Source organism: Egretta garzetta, unplaced genomic scaffold (genome assembly GCF_000687185.1).
Source record: "Egretta garzetta isolate BGI_Z169 unplaced genomic scaffold, ASM68718v1 scaffold1134, whole genome shotgun sequence".
Classification (NCBI taxonomy): domain Eukaryota; kingdom Metazoa; phylum Chordata; class Aves; order Pelecaniformes; family Ardeidae; genus Egretta; species Egretta garzetta.
The window spans coordinates 4056-30170 of record NW_009259481.1 but is presented as its reverse complement, the minus strand read 5'-3'; the positions used below and the strand labels follow the sequence as shown (position 1 = coordinate 30170).

General features: G+C 52.8%; 2 protein-coding genes and 5 non-coding genes across 8 annotated transcripts; 1 reads left to right on the top strand and 6 right to left on the bottom strand.

The window, feature by feature from the left end:
- The first annotated feature begins 1226 nt into the window (after window positions 1–1226).
- MPP1 (membrane palmitoylated protein 1) lies at window positions 1227–14673 on the top strand. The gene is made up of 11 exons (XM_009637177.2): window positions 1227–1372; window positions 1718–1796; window positions 2802–2887; window positions 4110–4178; window positions 7897–8093; window positions 8363–8469; window positions 9417–9497; window positions 10103–10183; window positions 10643–10845; window positions 11453–11527; window positions 13391–14673. The coding sequence occupies exons 1-11, from the start codon at window positions 1253–1255 to the stop codon at window positions 13565–13567; spliced, it is 1275 nt and encodes a 424-aa protein (XP_009635472.1). The 5' UTR covers window positions 1227–1252; the 3' UTR covers window positions 13568–14673.
- A 533-nt stretch (window positions 14674–15206) lies between these two features.
- Window positions 15207–26074, bottom strand: DKC1 (dyskerin pseudouridine synthase 1). Of its 2 annotated transcripts, none has more exons than XM_009637176.2 (13): window positions 25962–26074; window positions 25301–25392; window positions 24596–24780; window positions 24010–24074; window positions 23317–23443; window positions 22821–22951; window positions 21672–21815; window positions 21105–21225; window positions 19723–19841; window positions 18473–18576; window positions 17943–18009; window positions 17043–17201; window positions 15207–16556 (listed from the first exon to the last, which is right to left on the bottom strand). In XM_009637176.2, the coding sequence occupies exons 2-13, from the start codon at window positions 25369–25371 to the stop codon at window positions 16485–16487; spliced, it is 1365 nt and encodes a 454-aa protein (XP_009635471.1). In that variant the 5' UTR covers window positions 25372–25392; window positions 25962–26074; the 3' UTR covers window positions 15207–16484. The 2 variants fall into 2 exon arrangements, with proteins under 2 accessions (XP_009635471.1, XP_035748626.1); XM_035892733.1 differs by lacking the exon at window positions 25962–26074 and adding an exon at window positions 25610–25953.
- LOC118452122 lies at window positions 19328–19403 on the bottom strand. The gene has a single exon (XR_004841783.1). It is a non-coding gene; the product is annotated as a small nucleolar RNA SNORD83 (small nucleolar RNA).
- LOC118452124 lies at window positions 20612–20860 on the bottom strand. The gene has a single exon (XR_004841785.1). It is a non-coding gene; the product is annotated as a small nucleolar RNA SNORD17 (small nucleolar RNA).
- Window positions 22513–22647, bottom strand: LOC118452123. The gene has a single exon (XR_004841784.1). It is a non-coding gene; the product is annotated as a small nucleolar RNA SNORA36 family (small nucleolar RNA).
- Window positions 23038–23113, bottom strand: LOC118452121. The gene has a single exon (XR_004841782.1). It is a non-coding gene; the product is annotated as a small nucleolar RNA SNORD83 (small nucleolar RNA).
- On the bottom strand, window positions 23669–23905 carry LOC118452125. The gene has a single exon (XR_004841786.1). It is a non-coding gene; the product is annotated as a small nucleolar RNA SNORD17 (small nucleolar RNA).
- Window positions 26075–26115: the final 41 nt, after the last annotated feature.

Sequence of the window (26115 nt, the reverse complement as noted above, 5' to 3'; positions counted from 1 at the left end):
CAAGACAGCGTGTGGCAGGGAGAGGCGCTGGCTCTGCCTGGCTGAGCATGGCGTGCCACATTGCTGATGCAGGACTAAAGCCAGCGAGGACCTTGCTGAGTGTCCCTGCAGACTTGCTGGCTGTGGCTTCCAACCAAGGAGTATGCAAGCTGCAAACTGGGCAGCAAAGCTGGCAGCCTGGTGTGGAGTGGAGCAGCCAGGAGGGTTTGCTTTGCCTTGCAGGCTGGTGTGGGGATTTGAGCACGCCGATAAGGTGGACAGGGGCTGCAGATCAAAGCTGGCCTGAGTTTTGCTGGGCCAGCACTGGTTTGGGAGAGGCTTGAGAGAAATTCACTGCACTTGGGACCGAACTGGTGTGTCTGCAAGTTGTGCGGAGACATTGCCCAGCATGCCCGAAGGGTTTAATCTGACTGCACCAGGCTTTCTCAGACTGGGAGGTGGCAGCTCACTTTGCAGTGTCCTTGCTGCATGGCAGGGTGAGTTTGGAGGTCTCTGTCCAGGACCCAATGTACCCTCCACCTGCCCTGGTGCCAGCACCTGCTGGAGATGAAGAACAGATGTTTCCCCATGTCTGAAAGCCCCTGCTTGGCTTCCCAGTACCAGCGAGCATGAGCTGGCCTGTAGCTGTGAGCTGGGGCGGGGAGGGAGCAGAGTTTCTGGCTGGCTTGGGAGCACGTTTCCTTTAGTGTCTGGAAGTGGACATGGCTCTGTACTGTGTCAGTTGTCCATTGACGTAGATGAGGAAAGGTTGAACTTGCAAACTGAGGAAGAGCAGAGCCTGGGCCCAGTTCTCAGGGGTAAGTCCCAAACTGCTCTATTTACTTGGTGAAGCTGTCCTAGGCTTTATGCTCTGCAACAAGCCAACTGTGGGCCAAGTGCTGCTGCAACACACAGGTAGTGTTCGAGACTCATTGCTACAGAAGATGATCAGCTGTGGACTCTCTTGGCTTCTGCTACCTGTAGCTCTTCCAAAGTTTTCTTACCTCCTGTGTTTCCCAAGCTGGAAAACTGCAGATCAAGCCCACATCCACATCTTCAATGGTGAAGCTCTTTTGCTCTTTTTCTTTTCTGGCTCTTACTGTCCTCTCTAGCACATAGGTTTCTCCTCCCCCTGTGCCCCAGGCACCCTAACAGAGTGGAGTAGCTCAGCCCCACAGCAGGGAGCTGGCAGTCCCAGGCCCCCTTCAGGTGGAGCCCCTAAACCCTGGTCTTTGTTTTGCCCCGACAGGCCATTACTCAGTCCCCGAATGCCATGACTGAGGACATTTATACCAACGGCTCAGCGACTCTGGGCAGCCCCTCCCACAGCAACGGCCGTGAGGTGCGGAAGATACGCCTTGTCCAGTTCGAGAAGGTCTCGGAGGAGCCCATGGTGAGAGTTGGCAAGATCCCAAAGCCTGGTGGCTCCCAGGGGGGCAGAGGGGCAGGTAGAGCTGTGCAAACAGGCTGGCCTTGGGGGAAGCAGGAGATTGCTGGAGACCTTGGCCATGGGAAGAGGGTGCTGGATCCTGCCTCCTGCCTAGGGACCCGGAGCGAGCCCCATCAAAGATGGTGATGCTAGTGCCAAGAGGAGCTGCAGCAGGCTGGACTGGCCAATCAGGGGGCCATCCCCCAGCCACGGCTCAGCCCACCGTGGACATGGGCCTGGAGAGGACTTTGCTGAGAGCGTGGGAGCTCTCCCTTCCAGCGAGCAGTCATGGATTTTCCTGTCTTCCAGGGAATCACGCTGAAGCTCAATGACAAGCAGAGCTGCATGGTGGCCAGGATCTTCCATGGGGGCATGATTCACAGACAAGGTAACGAGGCCCTGTTAGAGGCAGTGTATTGGGGTGCACATCTGCAGCTGGTTCCTTCCTGTGCAGAGAGAAAGCAGCCCACCAGCACTGCTGGCTTTCCCCTGTGATGTGGACAACTGTGTCCGTTCCTCCACTAGGAATATGTCAGGAACCTGTGACTCAGTGGTCTCTCTGCATGGCTGTCGTGTTAGTACACTGGGGGCTTTAGGGAGAAATGCAGGGTTGGGGGAAGGGCTCTCCCAAAAAGGAACCAGAGACCGTCTGTCTGTCTCATGATGAGGTCACTGTAACAAGAGATGGGTCATACCCCAGAGACTGTGGGGGCAGCTCTTCCCATTCCGAAAGTGCACAGGTGGGACAGGCTTGCTGTGGATTGGCTCTGCAGACCAAAAGAAGTTGCCAAAAGAAATAAATAGGTGCCATTTTCTGGTTTTGGATCTTGCCAAGGGGGCATGGAAATGAGATCTTCTGTGTTTAGGAGTGGCCCCTTTTCCAGCCTTGGATCCAAGTGGGAAGCCTGAGCTTACCCCTGCCAAAATAACCCAGGAGCCATTCCAATAATGCTACTGGAGCCTGATTTATAGCGGTGTATCTGAGGCTGTAATCTGGCTGGGTATATAGACTGAAAACATAAAAAGCCAAGAACGCTTGTGTTAAGGGCCCTGTAAGGAGGCTGTCATTTGCCTTTCAGTGAGGTGCTCAGGGTTGAGTTGAATAACTCTGAAACAGGTGCTTTGACCAGTGTAAAGTGCTGAAGGACACACAGCGGAAAGCAACCTGATGACCTTCAGACTGGATGAAGTGTGTATATTGGGTGGAGGAGGAAAAATTAATTCCCCTTATGCTTTAGTCCCATGTGCTTAGGTGACATGTGTGGCTCCACAAGCAAACTCTGCAGTGTCCTGGCCACAGCTTGCCCAGGGGGTTGGGAGGCTGGTGGAGCTGTATTTTGGGTTTGGTGAGCAGCTCTTGTCTGCATTTTCATGTTTCTCCTGTTGCTGGCAGGCTCCCTTCACGTGGGTGATGAAATCATAGAAATCAATGGGCAGAGTGTGAGCAACCATTCAGTTGACCAGCTGCAGAAGATGCTGGTAGGTATTTGTTTGGCTGTTCCCCAGGAAGGACCCCTTTGGCCTGCAGATGTGCATGCTGGATGAGCATTCACTCCCTCCTTGATACCAGAGCCAACACACAGCTGCCTGCAGCAGTGTGAAGTGGCAGGAGCCAGGGCTGCTGTGCTGAGGTGCTGTAATATGGCCAAGCACTGAGTCTCTTTACGCAGCCTTGGTGGTCTGTGCTTGGTGCAAGAGCACAAGCTTGCTTCTGGCCTTCCAAGAGCAGCAGTGAAGGCTGTCGGCTGGGTCCCTGACATCTGCTGATATATGTGGGGCTTGGAAACCACCTCTGCTTGCCAAGGCTGGTGTGCCACTCCAGACTAGGGGCTGGATGCTCTTGTGGACCTTAGCCTCTCCTGCAGGCCACCTTGGTGCCATTTTTCTGCTGCTGAGGTTACGGTGATCCTGACAGGCCTTTGCCAGAGACAGCTTTGGGCAGGGTCTCAGACCTGCATTGGGTTCACACACTGAGGCCATCCTGATCCATGCCCAACATGTGGGACCTGGTCAGAAGGAGGTGGTGGTGGTGCTGAGGACACCCACTAGCAGCCTAAGCAGGAGGCCTGGCTCCACTGCAGTAGCATGATGGCAGGACACCCCTGCTCTACACAGCTGGACCAAGGAGGGCCTTGCCTTTGTCTGCCTCCTGAAAATGGTGGTTGGCCCAGGAGGCCCCTCCAAGCCTCCAAGCATGTTTGTCTGCATGGGACCATGTAGGTCTTGTGAAGGACATGGGGCAACAGTACATCTGGCCTGTGGCCTGCAAGGGAGTGCTGTGCTCCAATGTCACCAGGAGGGCAGGAGCAAGAGGTCTGTGTGGAGGGGACAGATGAAGGGGACCTGGCAGAACCATCCTCTCCTCCCAGGCTCCTCATTGGGGCAGCCAGGCTGGAGATGATACAGATCTCCTGTGTTCGTTCTGGTGATGCTTAGCAGTGCCCACAGCCAGTCCCTCATGTGTCCCCCCGGGACAAGCATGGCAAAGCTATGCTGCCGCAGCTCTTAGCCTGGCCCCAGCAGAGCTGTTTTTGGCCAGGCTGTGGTATTCCCCAGCATCACATCTGGGGAGCACCCAGGAGCCTTGCCGCTGTGGGTACTAGCACTCAGCAGCTCCCTGCACAAGTTTCTGCTGTCAGGCTGGCTCCAGGCACCACCTCCTCCAACTCTTTTTTTTTTCTCCCCTTCCTTTGTTCACTAGAAAGAAACCAAGGGGATGGTCTCAATAAAAGTCATTCCCAACCAACAAAGCCGCCTTCCTGGTCTCCAGGTAAGTGCAGCCTCCAGACCTGTGGGCTCTGTGGGGATGTGGCTGTGGGGCCGGGTGGGACAAGAGCAGACCACAAGGGACCAGCACTGGGGAGAGTGCTGTGCTGAGCCAGGGGAAGGACAAGGGGATGACTGCCTGGTCACCTTGCCTGAGCTGCTGGAGGATGAAGGGGCCTGTCCTGTGCCTACATTGCTGCAAACAAGCAGATTTTGGCCCTGTGTGGATGTGTATGTAGGAACATGGGCCTGAGATGCCTGACCCACAGTATATGTGTACAGTGTTTGGTGATTGGAAAGCAGCAGCATGAGCACACCAGAAAGCGCAAGAGAGTTTCCTGTCTCCTTCAGAGCTGCAGCCATTGGAGACACATCCCTGTTACAGGGCCACAGCAGCACCTTCAGGTGCAGTACTGGGCTCTCGCTGCTCCCCGCCATCACTGATGCCCAGTGCATCAGTTGCAAGGAGGGTGACGTAGGTCCGGATGCTGCCAGCACGCTTGTGAGCAGCGAGTGGGAGGAAGGAAGCGGTGGGGGAGAGGAAGGCAGCTCCTTGCGCCTGCTGCCCCTGCCAGGGTAGGGGTGATGTGCTGTGGCAGGGGGTGACACCTGCCTGGCTTGGCCTTTGAAGTCCTGCTGTGGCCAAAGTGCTCAGGATAGTGGGGAGGTCTGGCTCCTCTGCCAAGACTTCAGTGTGTGGTGGCTAGGATGCTGTCCTGTCTCCAGGTGCAGGAGCCAACCCCAGCACAGCCCCTCCTGTTGTGGACAGAGAGGAGTGGGAGAAGAGCTCAGGGGCAGAGGGTGGGGACTGGATGGTGCTGGGATGGGCTGGGGGAGCCCATGTCACCTTTCTTCCTTACCTGGAGAAGGTGAAGTCTCTGAGCATGGTGGCAAATGAAAACTGTCTCCATTTCTTGTTCAGCCCATGCTATCTCCATTCCAGCTCAACCAGCCTTGCACGTGTTTGTTTATTAGTAAACAGTTGGCCCATGTGTGCCCTTCCCTGCTGTCCATCCTGCTCCCTGGCCTGACTCAGCCAGCTCCAGTCAGCCAGGCCAGCTCAGTGCCAGGGGAAAAGTTACCTCTGAGGAAAAAGAACACAGTTGCTGGCTCACCCAAGGCTGGCTGTGGGCTCAGGGAAGGACACAGGGACAAACTACTTCCCAGTAATGGTTGTGCTCCCTCTTGCTCTGCCCAGGGCCATGGTGCTGACTGCTCCCCAGAACCACAGCTCACAGGCTGCCTGTGTCTCTGCTTGTTTGCAGTCCACCGCCAAGAGTGGACTTCTGATTTTGTTTCAACTCCTGGATCCCCATGATCACCTTCATTTCAGGGCCTGGCAGGCAGGATGGTGCAGATCTTGGCATCGTGATGCCCCCCTTCCCTGGTTTGGCCTGCAGCCAGCCACTTTGACACCATCAGAGTGTCTCTTGGGGCAGCTCTGTTTGGGAAGATCCTAATGAGAAGAAGCACTGAGCACTCAGGGGTCTTGAGGTCACCTTCAACCTCTTCCGTAGTGCAAATCACAGCCTTTTTACTTTAAAGACCAGGGCTTCTCATGCTGGAGACTGCTCAGTACCTGGGCTGCCAGCCCCAGAGACGGAGCTGGCAGCAGGCAGGCAAGTAATTTGCATGTGGATCTGGCCCTTTGCAGTCCATGGATGATGGCTGGAGCTGTCTGATGCTAACTCCTACTTGGTGTAAAGGAGGGTCTTTCCAAAAATTACCGGGCTATGCCTGGCTTGGGATACCAGGGCTGTGGGAGCAGAGGGCTCCAGGCAGGTGCCTGGGCAGTGCTTGCTGTGTCCCTTGCGTGTTTGTCTTGATGACTGGCTTCCTGGTGCCAGAGGGTGCTTTCAAAGCAAGCACCAGTCCTCATCCTGAAAGGAGATTCCACTTCCGTTGTCTTCCATTGTGAGAGAGCTCATCTCACAGCTTGCTCTGCTTTTCTGGCAGTGAAAGGGAACCATGTTTGTGTCCTACTGGCCCTGTGCCTCCAGCAGCACTGCTGAAGGAGGACATACTGTGGGAAATTGTTTTAATGTGGAACAAGGACAGCATGGTCTACCCTGCCCAGGGAGGATGACTTTCCACGCCCTCCCTATCACATCTGGGGACAGGACATAGGCATCAGTCCATGTGAATTCCTTTGCCTGCTTGCTATGTGCTGCATTTCTGGGATAAATAACTTGATAGGATTGTGCTCAGGGAAGCCTGCATTAGTGTGAGCATGAGGCTGGGTCCGATAGTGCTGCTTCCCCTGTAGAAGGATCTTCTGTCGGTGGCACAACTGCTGGGCAGCCCCAGGCATGCTGCCGGCTCAGGGCCCAGAACACTCCTGAGTGATCACAGAAGTCTCAAACAACAGGGAGTCCCCGTGACTTGTGGGAGAGCCTGCAGGACTTTGCACCATGAATGGGGGCTCCCAGCAGCCTCAGGCCCACAGGATTGCACTTGCCATCCTCCATACCCTACCCTGCCTTGCCTTTGCCCCTGACCTAGTCCTGGCCTGTTCCTGATCTTGCCAGGTGCACTGGTCAGAAACAAATTGCAGCTGCAGCAGCATTTCAGATGAGAAACCATTCCTCCAGGCACTGAGAGCAAGCAGCAGTGCAGAAAACACTGCGTGCACGTGTGGTCTGCCTTCCTCCCAGGGATAGATGACTTACCCATCCTGTTGCTCTGACAGTCTGTTCTTCCTGAACAGCCTTCCTGGAAAACAAGGTCTGCGTGTGAAAGCCACATGCCATTTCTGCCCCGACCTTGCAAAGATACTCAGGGGCAGCGAGAGCCCAGAGGTGCCCGGCTGCCTGCTGGCTTCAGGAGGGCTTGAGTTCTGAGGCAGCTGGGTGGGCTGCCCTGGTGGGAGCAGGCACTGTAGAGTCCCTCCTAAAGAGCTGAGCAAGCAGAAGGGACAGGGAAAGGCCACTTTCTCACATCTCCCTCGTCCCCAGCACTTTCACAGCCCCAGGAGGGTGGCACAGTGACCTGGGAAGCTGCAGCAACTCGTTTCCAGCTGCAGTTGTGATGAATGTAACATTGCAAGAGTAGCTGATGCTGAAGAGGCCAGGACAGACCCAGGCAGGGATGGATGCAACACCGCAGCCTTGACTTACCCAAAGCCCTGTGCCATGCAGGGGAGTGCCCAGGGCGCAGCAGCTGGGGATTGAGACATGGCTTTCCCTGAGGTCCCCGGGACATGGGGTTGCAGGGTGCACCACTGCACTGGTTCCTCTCTGCTCACCCCGTTGCAGACCCCCGTTACTGTGCACCATGTTGGTCTGGGTGGTGGGACTCCTCTCTGGCTGGCTCGGCTCACCAACACTGTGCAGCACCTGGGGGACTGCAGGGGGGCTACATGTGAGGGTTCAAGCACGAGCTGTGGGGCACGCAGGCCTGCCTAGAGGCACCAGTGGTTTCATTGGCTCCTAGTAGGGCCAAGATGCCATCCTTGTCCCTCCCTCATCCACCAGCATGGCTCACTGCAGCTCCATGCCCAAGAGCTTCCCCCAAGGCTTTGTGCACCTCCTTCTTCCCCACCCATCCTCATGGGGCCTGGAAAGCAGCAGGGGCTTGGGTCCCTCCTGGAGGAGGGACCTTGTGCCTGGAGCTGGTTCTGCAGTCACTGCTGGGGGTGCAATGTGGGGGGTGGGAGCTGGACACTATGAAGTTTGGCCACCCTGCATGGCCATGCTGACTCTGGCTCACTCTCTCTTTTGCAGATGTTCATGAGGGCACAGTTTGACTATGACCCCAAAAAAGACAACCTGATCCCCTGCAAGGAAGCAGGGCTGAAGTTTCAGACCGGTGACGTGATTCAAATCATAAACAAGGATGACAGCAACTGGTGGCAGGGCCGGGTGGAGGGCTCCTGCACCGAGTCGGCAGGACTCATCCCTTCTCCAGAGCTGCAGGAGTGGTAGGTCCCTGGATTTTGCCAGAAGGGCTGGATCTGGGTGTGGAGGAGGGAACAGTGACCACGTGCTACCAGGAGTGTGACCATGCTGGGTAATACCAGCATCACTGCTGGGAAAAGGAGGCAAATGGCCCCTTCATCTGCTGCAGGGTGAGCCTTTACCTGTCCCAGGAGCCACCCTGCTCCTCTTGCATGTCTGAGGGACAATCCTGCTGCTCCCCCAGGGCTTGGGGTGACAGCTGGACCAAGATGGTGTCCTCCTCTCTCTGCAGGCGTGTGGCGAGTGTCACCCAGTCCAGTCAGAGTGAATCCCCGAGCTGTAGCCCCTTTGGGAAGAAGAAGAAATGCAAAGATAAATACCTGGCCAAGCACAGCTCAAGTAAGTGTGAGCAGGGCAATGGGCTCCATCCCCAGCCCTGGCCATCACTCCTGCCTCTGGGCAGCAGTGGATCTGTCCTCAGTGGGAGTCAGACCAAACAGCCCCGCTGTGTTGGCAGTGGGACCTCGAGAGGATACCCAACAGTTGTCAGCTTTTTTGAGTCCCTTCTCTGAAAAACTCATTCCCCTCAGGTGGCCACAGCTGTGTCCCCATGCAGCTCTGTAGTGCATGAGGCCAGGGCTGGCTTACATGGGAGCCAGGCACCGAGCTCCCATGCTCTCTTGCAGTGACAATCCCTGTCACTTCTGGCCCTGAGCTCCTTGGAAGGTCAGGCTCCTGGGTCCTCAAACCCAGCAGGCTGCTGAACACAGGGCAGGCGGTGGCCTTGCTGCTGCTCAGCAATTAGGGAGCAGCACAACTGCTCCCCACAGCTGCCAAGCCATGTCCCTGCTGGGGCAGGGAGCCTGCCCCTCAGCCATCTGTGTAAACACCCCGTGCTAAGTATGCCCTGGGCCAGCAAAGGCGGGTGCCTGAAGATGTGCTGGCTCCTAGCCCAGCCTGCAGCTCCAACCATCAAACAAGGCTGTAAATCAGCAGGGTAAATAAAGCACCCCCAGCAACAAGCTCCCTGCAGTGTCCTGCCACCTCCCCACCCAGCTCCCAGGTCCTCCTGTCCTGAATTACAGAGCCAGAGCAGCCCTGACTTCTCCTTCAGCAGCTGCTGGTCCAGCTCCCTACCACCGCCCCCCTACACCTCATGTGCTGCTTGCTGCCAAGGCTGCTGCCCTTTTCCCCAAGCAGCCAAACAGGGACAAGCTCCCAGCCCCGTCCTGAGCACTCCCTCCATTTTGCCTGAGGACCTGGCTTTGGTCTGACATGCATGGGGTCCTGCTACTGCATCCGAGCCAGCTCTGACCACTCACTGTCTTGTTTCTCCTCTGCCCCAGTTTTTGACCAGCTGGATGTGGTTTCATATGAGGAGGTGGTGAGGTTGCCTGCCTTCAAGAGGAAGACTCTGGTGCTCATTGGTAGGTCCTGCCCCAGGCATCCTCCACAGCACAGGGACTGCATGTGGTGGGTCCCAGGGGGAACCAGGACTGGACAGGGGCTGGGGCAGCACTGCCCATCAAAACCCAGTAAGCTCTGGGGAGCATTTGTTCTGCGTGCAGCAGTTACCGAGCAGGCTGACCTCCATGCAGCATTGGTCTGGCACACACACTACAATGCTGAGGTAGAGTTAATTCAGGAGTTTCCAGCTCCTAAGTATCTTTATGGATACCTTTTATTAAAAGCAGCTCTGGTCTGCACAGCTGCGCCAAAGCAAGCACTCCCATGCTGTGGGTGCTGAGCACTTGTTGGTGTATCCCATGGGCAGCCCACACAGCCCGGCCATGCTGGCTGCTCAGTGGGCACCAGTCCCGTCTCCAGCTGGGGCTGGAGGTAAGCATGCCCAGGGCAGGGATAGCCTCTTCCAAGACTGGAAGACACCATGAACCAGCTCAGAAAGCAGATCCTGGGCAAGACCCCAGGAGCTCTGTACCTTTCCTTAAACCCAGAGCTGTGGAAGGGCCCCAGCATCTTCTGCCAGGCTTCTCTGAGCCCACCTCCAGCATCCATACCTCCTTTTCTGCAGGGGCCAGTGGCGTGGGCCGTAGCCACATCAAGAATGCTCTGCTCAGCAACAACCCAGAGAAGTTCATGTACCCACCCCCATGTAAGTACCCAGCCAGGGTGGAGGGCACAACAAAGGGTGCGTTTCCTCTCACCTCCTTGAGCCAGGACCTTCTGACAGCAGTCGTGGTGGAGAGATGTTTCTTACCACCAAGCCCTTGATGTCAGAGGCCACCACACAGGGCACTGTACGGCCTCCCTGCCTGCTGTCCCACAGATGACTGCAGGGCTGCTACCACCTGCATTGCAGAGACACCTCACTTCATATCCCAATGGCTCCCCTTGGGCTGGCTGAGTTCCCTACTTGCTCCTCCCAAGCAGGAAGGAGTTCAAAGGGGATTAGTACAGCCTAGTCTTGAGGTACACAGGTCCACTATGCCCTAGCCCCATGCTCAAAAACGTAAGGCAAGATGCCCAAGTCACCCAGAGCAGAGGCTTCCCTCTCTGCTCTGTTCCCCAGTCCTTCTGGGGACCAGCACTCACCATTTCCCTCCCTCCCCAGACACCACACGCCCCCAGAAGAAGAATGAGGTAGATGGGAAGGACTACTACTTTGTCTCCACTGAGGAGATGACCCGAGACATCTCAGCCAATGAGTTTCTGGAGTTTGGAAGCTACCAAGGAAACATGTTTGGCACCAAGTTTGAAACAGTGCACAAGATCCACCAGCAGGACAAAGTTGCTATTTTGGACATTGAGCCCCAGGTAGGGAACAGGGGAAGGGGTGGGCAGGACAGGGGCTGCCACAGATTGAACTACCTGTGTGCTGGCTGTAACTCTCCCTGCCTTCCCTGGTGTACTGCCCATCTGCCCTTCCCAAAGGAAAAAGCCAGGGAGTGCCGAGGTGGCATTTCCATTGCCAAGACATGAGTGCAGTGGGGGTATTCCCCATGACAGCATGCACCTGGCTGTGACAGCAAGGCCAGAGCCAGGCTGCCATAGGAGTGGGGGTGCAGGGCCAGGCCAGGACCCACACAGGGACCCTTCCCCCTCTCCAACATGAAGCACATGGGTGCTGCTTTGAAAAGTGGTGGTTGTGTCCAGTAGCCAGACCAGAGCATGTCTGGGGAATAACCTTATGTCCTCCCTCATGGGGTGCAGGGGAAGCCATGCTAGGACCCCTGCTCCAGCTTCACTCAACTGCCCCCAAATCATGCGGCTACCCCCAGGCTCAAAAGTCTACCCAGACAGCCCATGGTCCCAGACCAGGGGCACCATCACACCCTGGCTGGGGAACGGCATGGGGTACTGGGGGACAGCTCCCACCCTGAGGAATGGCCACACTCTGGTAACTACACCCCTCTCTCCACAGACCCTGAAGATCGTTCGCACGGCTGAGCTCTCCCCGTTCATAGTCTTCATTGCCCCAACAGACAAGGCAGAGCAGGTGGGTGGCAGGGCACCGAGGCCAAGTCCCCCTCTGGTCAGGCTTGCCTGCACACTGCAGGGGGGTGCAAGGAGCCCGCTGCAGCAGCCCAGGGCTTTCTCCCTGCTCTACATCAGCTTCCTCCTGTCTGCGTTGATTTTTGTGGTCCAGGAGAGCAGGGCAACTTCCTCAGCCCAGACCTGAGAAACAGGAATTTGTGATTCCTGCAGCTGTAGGCTTTCTCCCAGATTGACAGGCCCCCAGCAACCATCAGCCCTGCAGTGTAATCAGCTGCTCACATGTAGTGGGGCACACAGCCCAGCACCCAGGGCCATCTCCTCCTGCAGCAGTGCTGCAAAGCAGGAACATTTATCCTGCCATCAGCTATGCAAGTGGGACACACAAACAGCAGCTCCTTTCATTCTCTACCTCATTAAGATGCTCATTTGTCCAAAATTAGGATGAAAGCAGCACTAATGCCACAGTTAACTCATGCAGTGCCCAGCACCACAAGGCTGGCAGCCACACACTGCCATTTCCTGCGAGGCCCCAGATAAACGCAGCAGTGCTGCCTGCCCTGTCGTGCAGCAGCTTGGACCAGCTCCCCTAAGGGCTGACCTCCGCAGGGAAATGGGAAGCAATGGGAAAACTAGGAATGGGAAAAACAGCTCCTCCTGGACTCATGGCCAGCCAAGGCCACCTCTCTCAACCTATTAATTTGGGGTTTATAAAACTTACAATACAGTTAGTTTGCATGGAGGATATTTATGCAGCCTTCAGAGCGTGCATTGCACTGACACTTAGAGGCATGTTAATCCAGAGAGGATTGTAAAGCCAGATACAGCAGGCTGGGCGGGGGGGAAAGGGGGCAAGTGTCAGAGCAGAAAGGGCAGCCTGCTGCCCCCTCCTCTGTGCCCCATCACCGCCTCCAGACAGAGGAATGAACTCCTGCCGCAGTGGGCAGGGCTAGCCTGCTCCTGCAGGCACTATATATAGCGAGCTGCTGCAGCTCAGGTAACTGCTTACTAGAAGGGATGCAACAGAGCCAAAATGTGAGCGGCAGAGCTCACATGACCCAGGCAAACCGCTTATTGCTCTCCCCTCTCCCCACCCCCAATACCTGCCAGGCAACACACAGCAGAGCTGCAGCGAGCACAGCACCTCAAGCTCACCCCCCTCCTCCAGGCACAGAAGCCTGAGTTCCAGGCTCTGTTAGGGAGCTATGTGGAAATCGGTCTGGACTTTGCTGTTGCAGGCACAGCTGCCCACAGCTGCCCGAAGGGACACACCCCCACGATGCCCCTGCTAGCTGGGGAGCTGTGCAGACTAGCCACACCAGCAGGAGGGGGAGGCAGCTTTGCTTATACTATGAAGAAATTAACTCTATCCCAGCCAAAACCAGTAGAGGGAGGCTGATACAGCTCCGCCAGCCAGCTGTGTTCTGGCCAAAAGCCAGCAGGGAGACCCATCTGCAGGGTCTCCCTGCAGGAATTTCCCTCCACATCTCTCCCTGGAGGAATCCTACCTTGAAACCAGCCTTAGGCCTTGAGCTGGCTACACTGCATAGCACAGTAATGACCAGCCTGCTGCTCAGTGAACCTCCCAGGGAGCTGGCACAAAGCATTTTTAAGATAAATACAAGATCAAGCAGGTCTGGCCTTGCTCTGGCAGTTAACCTGATGCTCCCAGCATTGCATAAAAGTCCAGCAAAACCTTCAGATACACTCCCAGAGATCGCGCAACAGCCTCTAGCTTGTTAGACAAGCTACAGGGTTGCTCTGTGCTCTGATACTTAGCAACCACTTGTTTTGGTGGTGGGAGTTTGCCTGTTGAAGTGGGCTGTGAAATTCCCCTCCTCCCCAGCCTCTCTCCCATTTCTTGCAGTCAGAGGCTTTGCAGCAGCTCCAGAAGGATTCAGAGAGCATCCGGAGCAGATACGCACACTACTTCGACCTCTTGCTGGTCAACAACGGGGTGGAAGAAAGCCTCCAGCTGCTGCAGGAAGCCTTTGAGCAGGCTTGCAGCTCTCCACAGTGGGTGCCAGTCTCCTGGGTCTACTGAGGGCATCTAACCCCCAGCTGCTTCCCATCAACCATCCTGCAGCCATGGGGAGAAACCTCAGCTTCCCCTGATCCACAGAGCCCAGCACAACTCCCTTCCTCTGCTGCTCCACGGACATGGTCTCAATTGGTACACACACACACAGGGTCTCCAGATGTCCACTCCCAGGGGAATGCAGGACACCTCCCGCAGCAGTGCAATGCCGTGCTAAGTTAGTGGCTACAGCAGAGCCCAGGGCACCCTGTTAGCTCATAGCACGGTTCCCCGCCTCACTGGGCAAGGGAAAGCACAGTCCTGCTGTAGCACCCAGCAGATCTTCTCTGCATCAGTCCCAAGGGAAGTGGTAGAGCAGTGGCTTTCCAGGCAGATGTCCCCTGCCATTGCAGGAATACACATTGTGCCACAAACACCTCAGAAGCCTGGCTGGTGTCCATGAGACTTCAAGGAAGCCCACAGCTTAGGAGGCTTCACACAGACCACACCAGAGCTCCTGCATCCAAGGGTTTCCCCTCATGAATCGGGACGAGCAGAAGGCAAGCGTGGATTCAACAGAGGTGGTGTGGAACATGCCATCCCCAGGCAGGTCTCACCCTGCATTCCAGGCTTGGAATTTTCTGATTCACCCTGTGCAAGTGTCATTGTATCAGCTCACTGTGCAGCTTGGATTGTTACTACCTGGCCAGAGAAACTCAGCAGCAGCTGAAGAAGTCCCACAAGGACAGTTCAATGGTTAAATTAGATCCAGCCATAAGTATCTGTTGCATGCGGTAGAAACTGTCTACAAATATCATCTAGGCATGTTTTCCAGAGTCTAGGGTGTCTCTCACACTGTATGCAAACAAAAAAGCCACCCACACAAAGGGGTTCCTCCTTCTGCACGAGTATACTGACACACAAGCCCCACCAAGACCATGTCCGGGAAGCACCACCATGGCTCCTGGGCAAACCATAACCATCATTTAGGTGAAAGAATCTCATTTGTGTGTTCAGCAGTCAGCTAGGAAAAAGGTGAAGAGGGTTAAGAAGTCTTGCGCAATTTTTTAAGGATGCCAAAAATAAAATCTGTTGATGTGCAATAGGGACCTTTGTTCTGATCCACTGCAGGGAAACAATGAGCAGCAATAAACATGTGCTGAAACACTGCTGTGACTGGTGTTTTACCTCTTAGGCTGAGCATTTGCTCACAGAAGTCTGTTCCCACCTCCCTGACTCTAACACACTCAAGGTTAGGTAGGCCAGGACCAAACAGACCCTCCAGCAGCTCACTCCAGCACAGGCAAAGGAGGAAAGAGAATACCCAGCTTCCAGGCACATGTCCCAGTAGGTTTTACCAAAGTGGAGGGTGGCCCCTAAGCACCTGCGAAGCCCGGAGCAGCAACAAAGGCCTCTCTAGTGATGGTCCCCATCAGCGTGACCACTTCTCTGCACCAGCTGCTTCTTCAGGACAACAGGACAAAGGATGGGCAGAACGGGCAGCTGTTTATCTGTCCAGCTGCAGCACACACATGCATTAAGCTGCCTCCCCTTCCCACGAAGAGACCACTGACCTCTTAACAGGAGCCAGATGAGCAAGAATATCACCCGTTCAAAAATAGGGCTTTTATTTTTATGTATAAAAAGAGTAAATAAAAATGGACTTCTTTTTCTGCTCAGGTTCTGACAGCCACCAGCTGCCGGCCCCACTGCCTGCATATATCTCTAGCATTGGAGGGGAGAAAAGTCAGACAGTTAAGACAAAAGCAGTGCATGAGGCTAAGACAAACGTTACAGAATCTCTGTAGGGATGAAGCTCAGAACAAAGCAGCCTGGATCCTTCCCCATTAAAAGGGGCTAAAATCCTGGCTCGGCACTACCCCTGTGACAGAGGAGAGACCTCCCACTCCCAGCAAGGTACCCCAGATAAGGAGATTAGGACAAGTCTTTCTGAGACCACTCAAGCCCCATGCCCAGTGCTCCTTGCAAAGCTGCCTCTGGCCAAGCTTTTCCTCACAAGGACTCCAGTCCCAACAGCCCTTTAAAAAAGCATACTGGCCAGCCACCCTCTGGTCACTTTGCTTCTGCCCCCCAGCAGCATCCCCACTTCTAGCCTTCAAGAGCATCTTAGGTATCAAAATCAGGGAAGGCAACTGAAAGTGCTGCAGTCCCATTCCAACAACTGGGTAGAGAAGAGCAAAGAGCCAACAAAAGGTACACACTGACAAGGCCAATGAGGCACTGGGTCTGGGGATCAGCTGACAACTAACAAGCAGGTCCCTGCACTATAAAGCAAAAAGCAGGAATTTAATGTTCTAATCCTTTTATGGTAAAGTTAAAAAAGTACCAAAGGATATCTAAGTGGACTATTTGATCTCGTCTAGCTGAGGGTCAAGCCAAGCATACAGCCAGGTTAAAACAAACCAGAGCCCTTCAAATAAGAGATTTGACTGTCCCCATCCAAACCCACTCAGATGGGCTGTGACAAAGCCAGTCCTCCAGACACCAACACATTCTGCAACTGTCAGGTAACAGCTCCAACCTTGGAAGAAAAGGAAGAAAGAGGCAGGACAAGAGGTGGGAGAGAAATGTTATTCCTCCCTCTCAAGGTGAAAACAGAGATACCAAGTAAGAGCCAGAAGCTACAGCCTCCCTGAAGATACCACTTCTATTGGCATCACGGTGTTCAGCTTTAGAGAGCAAACCAGTGCAGGGGCAGTCAGGCACCCCACTCCTCTGGCAACCCTTAAAACAGGATGAGGAGGGGTACCTGAGCAGGGCATATTGTGGGCAAACACACACACCCACTCAGTCATATCCACAGCAGAGAAGGGACTTGGAACTTGCTGCCCACTCTGCCACGCAGCCAGTCCTCTTTTTCTCAAGGCCTCAGACTCCTCCCTCCCTCCCGACGAGGTTGTCTGCTTTGGGCAGATCCAGTCGCTTACTCCGAGCTCTCTTCTACCTCCTTTTGTTTCTTCTTCTTCTTCTTCTTCTTGGTGCTGGTCTCACTGGTCTGTGAAGGGTTGGAGAGCTCAGGAAGGAATCAAAAAGGAATCCCCCACTGCTTATTTCAGGAGGAACAGCCCCACTCCAGATGCAGTGCAGGCTCCCCACGGCTGCCATCTTCCCTCACCACCACACACGCACTCAAGCAAACTGACTAAATGCCAGCACCATCCTCCCACCAGGAGCCGTTACAGGGCACCAGAGCACAAAGGTGGCTTGGCAGGAATGTGTACCCACCAACTGCCCTGGGGCACAGATGGCTGCTCACCCATCCCTGCCCCACTGCATATCCACCCCCACAAGCCTCACCTGCCTGATCTCCCACCACCCTCAACCAGTTCAGTTTGCAAACACACCTATAGAGACATCTCTCTGCCTGTGGGGAGCCTGGCACCTTGGGGACATGCACAGCAGGAGGTAGATGCATTTATCAGGGAGGGACAGCAATGTCTCCAAGGCTTGGACCATACCGTGGCTACACCCAGTTACATACCACTTCTATTTGCTCTTCCGCACTCTCAGCTGCCTCTTTGGCCTTCTTCTCTTTCTTCTTCTTTTTCTTCTCCTTTTTGCTCAGCTCCTCTGGTGGTGGGGTGGCAGGGGATGGCGGGGTCACAACCTCCTCACTTTCACTCTCCGACTCTCGCTTCCTCTGTTAGGGGAACACATTGTCAGACATGCCATCTTCCAAAGGAGCTCAAGTGATGAGAAAACTGTTTGCAAGCCCATTGCAACTACTCTGCCTGATTCAACCAAACTTCACAGTTAACAACACTTTGAGCGAGAGGGTGAGCTACAGACTGCCAGTGGTCCCCTCCAGCATACACTGTCTAGGATTTGCTTCTGCCAAAATTGCACCCTGTATTTCTCAGTGTTTCCTGTACTCTAAATGCTCCTGAGTTTGAAACACTGCTGCACCTTTATAAGTGCATGCACAAGCCCTGACTTAGATCCTTAGATCATGGCACAAGCCCTGACTTGGGGAACTTTAGATGCAACTCTTGCACAGACATTTCTGCAACTGTCTGTAGTCTCCAGAAAGGTTCTCTGGCACAACAAACCTCCATTGTGGCTCCATGCAACATATTTTCTTGATGCTGCAGCTTGTACACCACAAGTCAGAGCTCCTCATTCTCATACTGTGCACCCAAAGTACAACATCCCAGAGACAAACACCTGGGGATAAGGCCCTACAGCTAGCTCATGGGCCACGCAACGAAAACATACATTGGGGCACTAGACTCCCAGCATATGAAACACTTTCCACTGTAAAACAACAGACCAAAGCAGCACACAATCCAGCACCTGGTACCAACTGCCTGAAGGAACAGGCGCATATCCCCTCTTCATCAGGGCCCAACCAACCATACAGCCAGGCACCAACAATACTCACTTTTGGAGCCCTCTCCAGCTCTGAAACAGCTTGGGGAACAGCAGCTGCCTCCTTCTTGGAAGCATCCCTGAAAGAGAAGATCCCCACACTGAGCACGACAGGCACTGCCTCATGCTGCTCTGTACAAGTACAAAGCCCTGTCCCCCTGGCAAGGGCTCTGTAACCCACACCAGGCGCTGGGTGGGGAGGCGGGTGTGGGGAAGACCTGCAGCCTGAACCAGGGCCAGCTGGGCTGGGCAACAACAAGGCCTCCCCCATTTAATTTAGCAGACTGACTCCCTCTAAAACCACAAGCACAGGCTAGAAAGGGATAACCGTCTGCTCGGGCCCTTGCCCTCTGGCGCTGCCCACTAGCAGCATGTTTCCTGGGCCTGCAAGAAATGCCACTGCACCCTATGGGTCCAGACAGCTGACAGCCTTGGGCCAGGCCTAACATGCTCCAAACACAAACGGCAGCACCCAGCCCAGCCCTCGCTTGCACAGGGCTCCCCTCTGCTTACCGTGCAGGAGCCACAACACCCTGTACCCACCTGTAATCTACATACTCCTTCTTCCAGGAATCTGGTGTGCTCTCATTGGGCTTTCCATGCTTGTCCAGCAGACCCTTCTGGATCATCATCTTCTTTTGACTGGCCTGAGAGAAACGTGCAACAAGTCAGACTGCAGCTCCAGGGAGGATAAATCCTCCCTGGGCCTTCAGCCACTTGGCCTAAGAGGAGGTAATCTAGGAACAAGCCAAGCCAACAACTACAGAGTTACTAATTTAACACTTCTCCAAGGACCTTCTAACAAATCACACAAAACTTCCCATGCACAGCAGCCTATAAATCTCAGACAGGAGGCATCTTCATCAGTAAATAAGAGCTAATTTGTGGAGGAAGTAACAGCAGCAGAGTAAGATGACTCTGCACATCATGGAGCTCAGATCTTTGACTGCATTTCTACAGCTTAATGACCTGCCACATTTCAGCTGAACCACTCCAGCTGCAAATGCAAGGCTTTGCTAAAGACTCCAGGATGCTTGACCTGGCCTGCATTACCTCACATTTGCTGCAAGACAGATGTGAATGCACCCCCACAGCTTTCTATGTTTCACCTGAACCACAGAAATGGGAGTAGGCCACAGCAACTTGACACTGAGTTTTAAGTCTTGAGCTGCATCACTCACCACAGTGAAACATCAGTCTGGCTGCAGTTAAGCTAGCCCTGCTGACCTGCTGATTTCCATGACTACCACATGCTTGAGACGGTAGAGGAACCCAACTGGGTGTTCCCCACTGCTCCCATCCTTCAGGCACAATTTAGTGTCTAACAAGACAGTTTGCATTTTGGCACTGTTGTAGTTGCACCAAAGGGAAAAGCAGCTCATTCCCCAGCCCCTTCAGAGCCATCAGTATGGGGTGATAGATGAAGGTCATCTTTGCACAGAGCACTAATGCCATCTACTTCACATCATTTGGCTCTTTGCCAGGAGGGCTGGTGCTGTACAGACCTGAGGACGCCATGCCTGAGCGCCAGCGACAGCCCCAGCTGGGCCTTGGGTAGAGCTGCCCAGGCCCTGTTGGGAGGGAAAGCTTCGCTCCCACTGGCACTGGGTTGGCGTGGCCCCAGCACTGGGAAGCACCACCATCATGGCTCCAGGAGAATACAGCAGAATTACTCCAAGGCCCTGGAGAAGTCATGGGCACAGCTCTGTCTGAGGGGCCTGGAGTCCCACATCCCTGACAGCTGGGCTCCCACCACTGCCCTGGGACTGACTGCACCTCTCCACACTGCTCACCTTGGGACCGAGACCCCATTTGCGGGGATATGTGTCTCTCTCCATGATCACTCTCTTGATCTTCGCCACAATGCCATGGTCACAGGTAGAAATGACTGCTGTGGTCATCAAGGCAATGGCTGCAGAAGCAGGCAGAGAGTTCATTAACTCTTTAACAGCAGAACTGAGACAGCAACGCAGGAACCTGCTGTGTTCAGCCTGTCCTTCCTCTGTCAGCATGAAGAGGAGCAACACCCCCACCAGTGCCATTTCCCCCCAAAAACCTCACTGGAAGTTAAGTTCTGGACTAACACTTCAGAGAGCAGCCCTGCTCAAAGGCAGCAAGTCCATCAGTCATGGATTAACCACATAGACCTTTCTGGCCTACAGCAGAAGACTGGTTCTGGATCAGTGAACACAGTAAAACCAATCATTTCACAGAGCAGCACCAAAACCACCATGGGATGGGGAAGAGCTCTGTGAGCTGGAGCACTTCCAGGCAGCTCAAGGAACCATGCCACTATAGGAAGAAGCCATGTTGCTCCTTTGTCAGGTCCCAAAGCCTTGCAGAGTTAAACTACAGGAGATTAATCCTACCAATAAATTATGTTTTTCTTGCCAGGTCCTCAAGATGTCAGGCAGTACAAACAACACGGTGGAATGGCTTGGCTGTGTTACACTTTCAAGGCCACTCAGTCCCATGGGTCTGGACAGAGCATGAGGCCATGCAAGCACTGAGCACCATGACAGACCATCTGTACAGTATGTCAGCACCTGCCACCTACACAGCTTCCTTGAAGACGCTGGTTAGAACAAAGCACCCTTTTGAGTCACTTCATAAAAACTGGTGGTTGCTCAAGTCCTTTTACACTGATCTGCTCAGGAAGTGTGATGTGCCAGGTAGCAGCATGTGATCAGACATTATCCCTCATCTCAGTGAGGATGGAGCCCCCCGCAAAGAGAGGCTCCAACCCTGCCAGAACCACTTCACTCCTGCAGGCAGCCAGCCACACACCACAGCAGCCCCCAGTAGGACACTGGGAGACTGGAGGGTCTCTGGAGGCTGCGCAGCACCCAGAGCCTAGAACAGGAATCAGGGTGCTGCAGGAGGGCAGCACCACTGCACTCAGAGAATGGATAAACTTCGTCATCACCTCACACACAGAGTGCACCTGAGCATCACACAGCTGAAACCAGGCCGAGGAACTTTTCACACCTTGCCAAGGACTGATGCAGCTGCTGTTTCTTAACATCCTGCTCAACACCAGCTGCCTTGGGCCATACTAACCCACAGTCCCCACTAGGAACCTCTATTTAGGTGAGGACTCAGTTGTTGTATATTCACTGCAACAGAGTCTGTTATTTCTGCAGTTTGCTGTGCACAAGAACATAGAGTTTCTTACCTAGGCAGATAGCTTCTCCTTTCGTGGTGATGACAACAATCTCCTGATTAAGCTCAATACCATCTTCATACCTCAGGACACCAGGCAGCATAATCTTGGCTCCATAGCAAATGGCATTAACCTGCAAATGTAGGGAACAGGAGGGCTTATGAATTATTAGAGAATAAAAACAAGGTAAGAAGTGCCTCTACTATTTTAGCTTTCCATTGCCATTACTGTTCCAGCAATAACATCCCTACATATCTATTTCTTATTGTCCACTACATAAACCTTGGGGGCCTTGGAAAAAGCAAGCAATGCACCAATCATAGCAAACAACATGCAAGGCAGATCTCTTTTAACCATCAGCCTCCTCCTGAAGTGAGGAGAGCAGCTTCTCTGCCACTCAATTCTTGGCATCTTACTGCTGACCTGGCAGTGGCCCAGACGAGGTCCTACACAGCTCACAATCAGGACAGCATTGGACACCACGTTGATCCTGATCCCCCATTTATTATACTAGCTGTACAAGTTAGGAGGACACTTTGTAGTCTCTAGCTGTCAGCTGGCAGTGTCTCAAGAACTCACCGCACTGTCTTTCATGACTAGCCGCTTGTGTGAAGTCAGCAGTTTCTCCAGTGGCAGGATAACTCTTCGCAGGTAGTTGTCATCCTTGTTGTTATCGTACTGCCACTGTGCATCCAGTACATCATGCATAGTCACCATGTTGTCCTGCAAAGACACAACCCCTCTAAACTCTACCAGCCATCAACTCGAAATACACACAAGAAACCAGCTAACGACCAAAAGCAAATAGTGTACTGAAAAGGAGTGAAAAACAGATGGTCAACTCAGAAGCATCAAAAAAGCATCCTAAAAGAGGCAAGAATACTTTCCATCAACAGCTTGAGATCAGCCTGACTTGTGCTACCACAGACTTCAACCTTCCTAATCTCAGACAGCACTTGGATCTAGTGTATAAGGTCTGTCCCCATGAAACTTTGAAATATGACCAAACTTAAATACCTGGGACATCTAGACAAAGATTACTGAGTAGAAGTCTAAATTAACCAGCTCTTCAATCTGTGACATGGAATAAATTCTTGAAGCAGCTGTAAGCACTTAACACCAGAATTCAGAAATGACTGCCAGTGATTACAGCTGTGGTAAGAACACAGATGGACAGGGAAGCACTTGCACTCTAATACTCATGCTTTGCAAGGAAAGAAATTAGTTCTGGAGTTTGGACTGGCAGCAGGATCCAGCTACGACCAGACTGAAAACACTGTAAAGCTGTCCAAGATCACACAAGACTGCATCTCCCAAGCTCATTTCAATGAAGCGCGTTCTCTGCATTGTGCCCCGACACCAAGCTGTCACAGATTGCCAAGCAGACACCTCACGTGCCTTGACTCGTGGCACACGCATGGTTTGTAGGCTGAGAAATGCAGGTGGCATAAAATAAACTTTCAGTCACCATGGTGCACTTCCCAGCCACTCACTGTCCCAAAGCTTAATTACCAGAACAGGGGCAACACCCTGAACTGAACTCAACGCTTTGGTTACAGACCATTATGGCAAGAGCTCCCATGTTTTTGGGGCTATTCACAAAACTCCTCCCAGCTGCTGCACAACTATACCTTCTCCTAACACTGTAAAACTAGTACAGTTCCAAGGAACTGTTGCAATTCTGACCATTTCAAATTTGGTGGTTATAGTTAGAGCTACCACTCTTACCTTCTCTCCCAGGATGCCTGAGCGCACTCTGCGGAGTTCCTGCATCTGGCCCCCCACACCAAGCAGCAAACCAAGGTGAACGCAGAGTGTTCGGATATATGTGCCCGCTTCACAGCTCACCCAGAAGATACCTGAAATGCAGGACAGGATAGAAGACTATTTAAATAGATACCTAGAAACTCCCTCTGAGAGAAGCTGTATGTCCAACCCTTCACAGAGCCATCAGCCTGGGGTGATAGATGAAGGTCATCTTTGCACCAAGTGCTAATGCCATCTAATTGACATCATTTGGCTCTTCAATGAAGGATGCAACAGTACAAATAATAGATGGGATTTGCTTCTTAACACACCAAAGCATGCATGGAACAGTTACTGCTTGATGGTGATGAGGATATATGTCTTAAGACGTCGGTCAAGAATAGGAAGCAGCCCATTTCACAGGAAATTTTATCAGCTGTTAGCTTAACAGGAAGACGACAGGAAAGCCCTGTTTTACCTAATCTTCTCTCAGGATCATACTCGACCAGCTTGCTCTCATAGATGGTTCTGACTCTCAGTTGTCGTTTAAAAGCAACAACGAGGGGTGGTCGCTGAAACAGCGCGCCTGTCAGAGTTTCTATTGCCTGAGGGTAGATGCAGAAGAAGTAACAGCTCACACCTGTGCCATGAAGTAGGAGCACCTTGGGGTATCCAGCAACTACAACCACTTCCATGAATGAGAAACCACAAGGTTCATCGTAATTTTGTGATGTCATATTTAATAAAGCAGATCTGAACCAGTGATGTGGTCAAAATGCTACCCCAGCTGCCAGTGACCACGGCTGGGCTTCTTCATCAGGTAGCAGCGTGTGATCAGACATTATCCCTCATCTCAGTGAGGATGGAGCCCCCCGCAAAGAGAGGCTCCAACCCTGCCAGAACCGCGGCCCCCAGCCACACACCCCAGCAGCCCCCAGTAGGACACTGGGAGACTGGAGGGTCTCTGGAGGCTGCGCAGCACCCAGAGCCTAGAACAGGAATCAGGGTGCTGCAGGAGGGCAGCACCACTGCACTCAGAGAATGGATAAACTTCGTCATCACCTCACACACAGAGCGCACCTGAGCTCCGCTCCTACCCTCTTATCTCCCATCAACGCTGAACACTTTGCATGTAAAGTGCCAGCATGGTTAAGAGCATGCCGAGACTTACCCGGGCAAGCTGAGCCTCACTTTCAATTGCATTGTGCAGCCGAACAATTCCCACATACTCTTTGCCTGAAAGAACGACAAGAGCAGTCAGGAGTGGCCACTTGCATTTAATGTTGACCTTAAGGTCTACACTGCTTCACAGCCACACATCCACAGAGCCCTGAAATTTTCACAACCACCTCTCCTAGGAAGTGCACACAGTTTTTACAGAGTTGGTTATTCTTCCAGTAAAATAAACCTAAGCTACATTTATTTCTTCACCAAGTTTTATTTCACTGGATTGGTAGAGGCCGAGGCTGTAAGCTACTATGTGAAACCAGTCTGTTAGAAGTGTTTTCATTGACTTAAAACTGCATAAGCCCCAGAGAAGCAATCAAAACAAAACAAAAACAAAAAAACACCAACTTGTGACAGCATGGATAGGCTCTCACTGGCTTAGAGTGAGAAGGATAAGCAACCCTTAAGCTCAAGGCACTGAAGACCAAGGGTAGCCTTTTCAAAGACTGGAAATCTCCATTTCGTCTCCAAAAAAATTCCACACCTCCCCAGTCAATTAGACTGTAAATGATCCCGAGCAATAAACATACCTGCGCTCTGCTGAGATTTGACCAGTCGTGTTGCCCTTTCAATACACACAATGAGGCACCCAGTCACCTTAGGATCCAGAGTGCCACTGTGTCCAGTCTTCTCTACTCGAAGGATGCGTCTGATCCATGCAACCACCTCATGGGAAGATGGATTGGAAGGTTTGTCGAGGTTAATAAAGCCAGACCTGTAGTGCAAAATGACAGAGAGTAGTAGGGCAAACACAACAAGAGTGCAAAAACTTTGATAATATTTATCATGGCTGCAAAGAAATGTATTTCTATACAGACAAATAAGCAGTGAGCCTCACAGCTGCTCTCTGAGCACACATTGAGCTGCTCTGCACACAGCAGGTGATATATCCCACAGTCAAAGGATTCTCTTCTCCCCAGACTGTTCATCACTACTCTACACCTAAACGAAACACTATAAGCAAACTCCAAGCAGTCTCAAAGCCTAGCAGGCCAAAGAACTTTCCATAAGACCCCAGAGAATTCCTTATGCACATCCATCCACAGACCAGCCACAACCCCAGAACAAAGCCTACTTTACAGGAAGTGACCAGCAGGTCCTATTTATACATTTAGTGGTTAGTAGCAAGGCACTGAGTCAGGCAAAAAAGTACAAGGAGAATCCACAACAGAAAACGTATTGAAGATGTTAACTATGAAAGAAAAATAAACCACTCTAGCCCTCATTGCACTCACCTAACATAGTCAGAAATCTCTCTCTTCAGGGGATTAGCACCGGAAGAAAGAGGTGTGTAGTGTGCTGTCATCACATTTAACTTGTCAAAGTTCTACAAAATTGAAGCAGAAGTTACAAGTGTTCAACCTTGGTTTCAGTGTTGCTTTGCCCCAATATATCTCCCCAGTTACACAACATCTGAATTGTATATTTAAGTGACAGAGCCTCTTCCAAAATGAAAATGACCCAACAATGAAACCACAATGTTTTACAGAAAAAGAAACAGAAGTCCTGCACTGAAAGAGATGGGAAAGCAGCAGAATACCAACCTTTACATGGCAGGATAAATCCAGTGTGCCCCAGAAACTCAGCACAAGCAACTCAGAAGTCTACACAGACCACAGGCCACTGTCAGACTGAAATAAATAGCTGAAGAAATCCGGTGGGGTCTTTACAGGAAATGGTAAATTTAGAAAGCAGGCACGCAAATGATACTGCTGGACAAACTTTATAACATGAACTCTGCATGCAGGGGGTTTGCCTGTGCTTTGAGTGTCACACATGCTGTTTCTTAGCAGTGGGGTTACAGAGAAGGAGCTGTGCATCTCCACGGGCCTGCACTAAGAGAGAACAAAAGAAGGAACAGGAGTGGGCCACAAAGTTGTCTATAACCCGCTCTACCTTCAGCAGCAAGGGCCACTGAGACGTGTCCAGCTGGGCGATCCGGGACTCAGGCTTGATGAAAAATTCCTCCGTGTGCTGAATGTCCTGAGAGCGGATGAAATTACCCGAGATCAGAGAAGAGAAACCCAGAGGCGCACGCTCCCACCCGCCG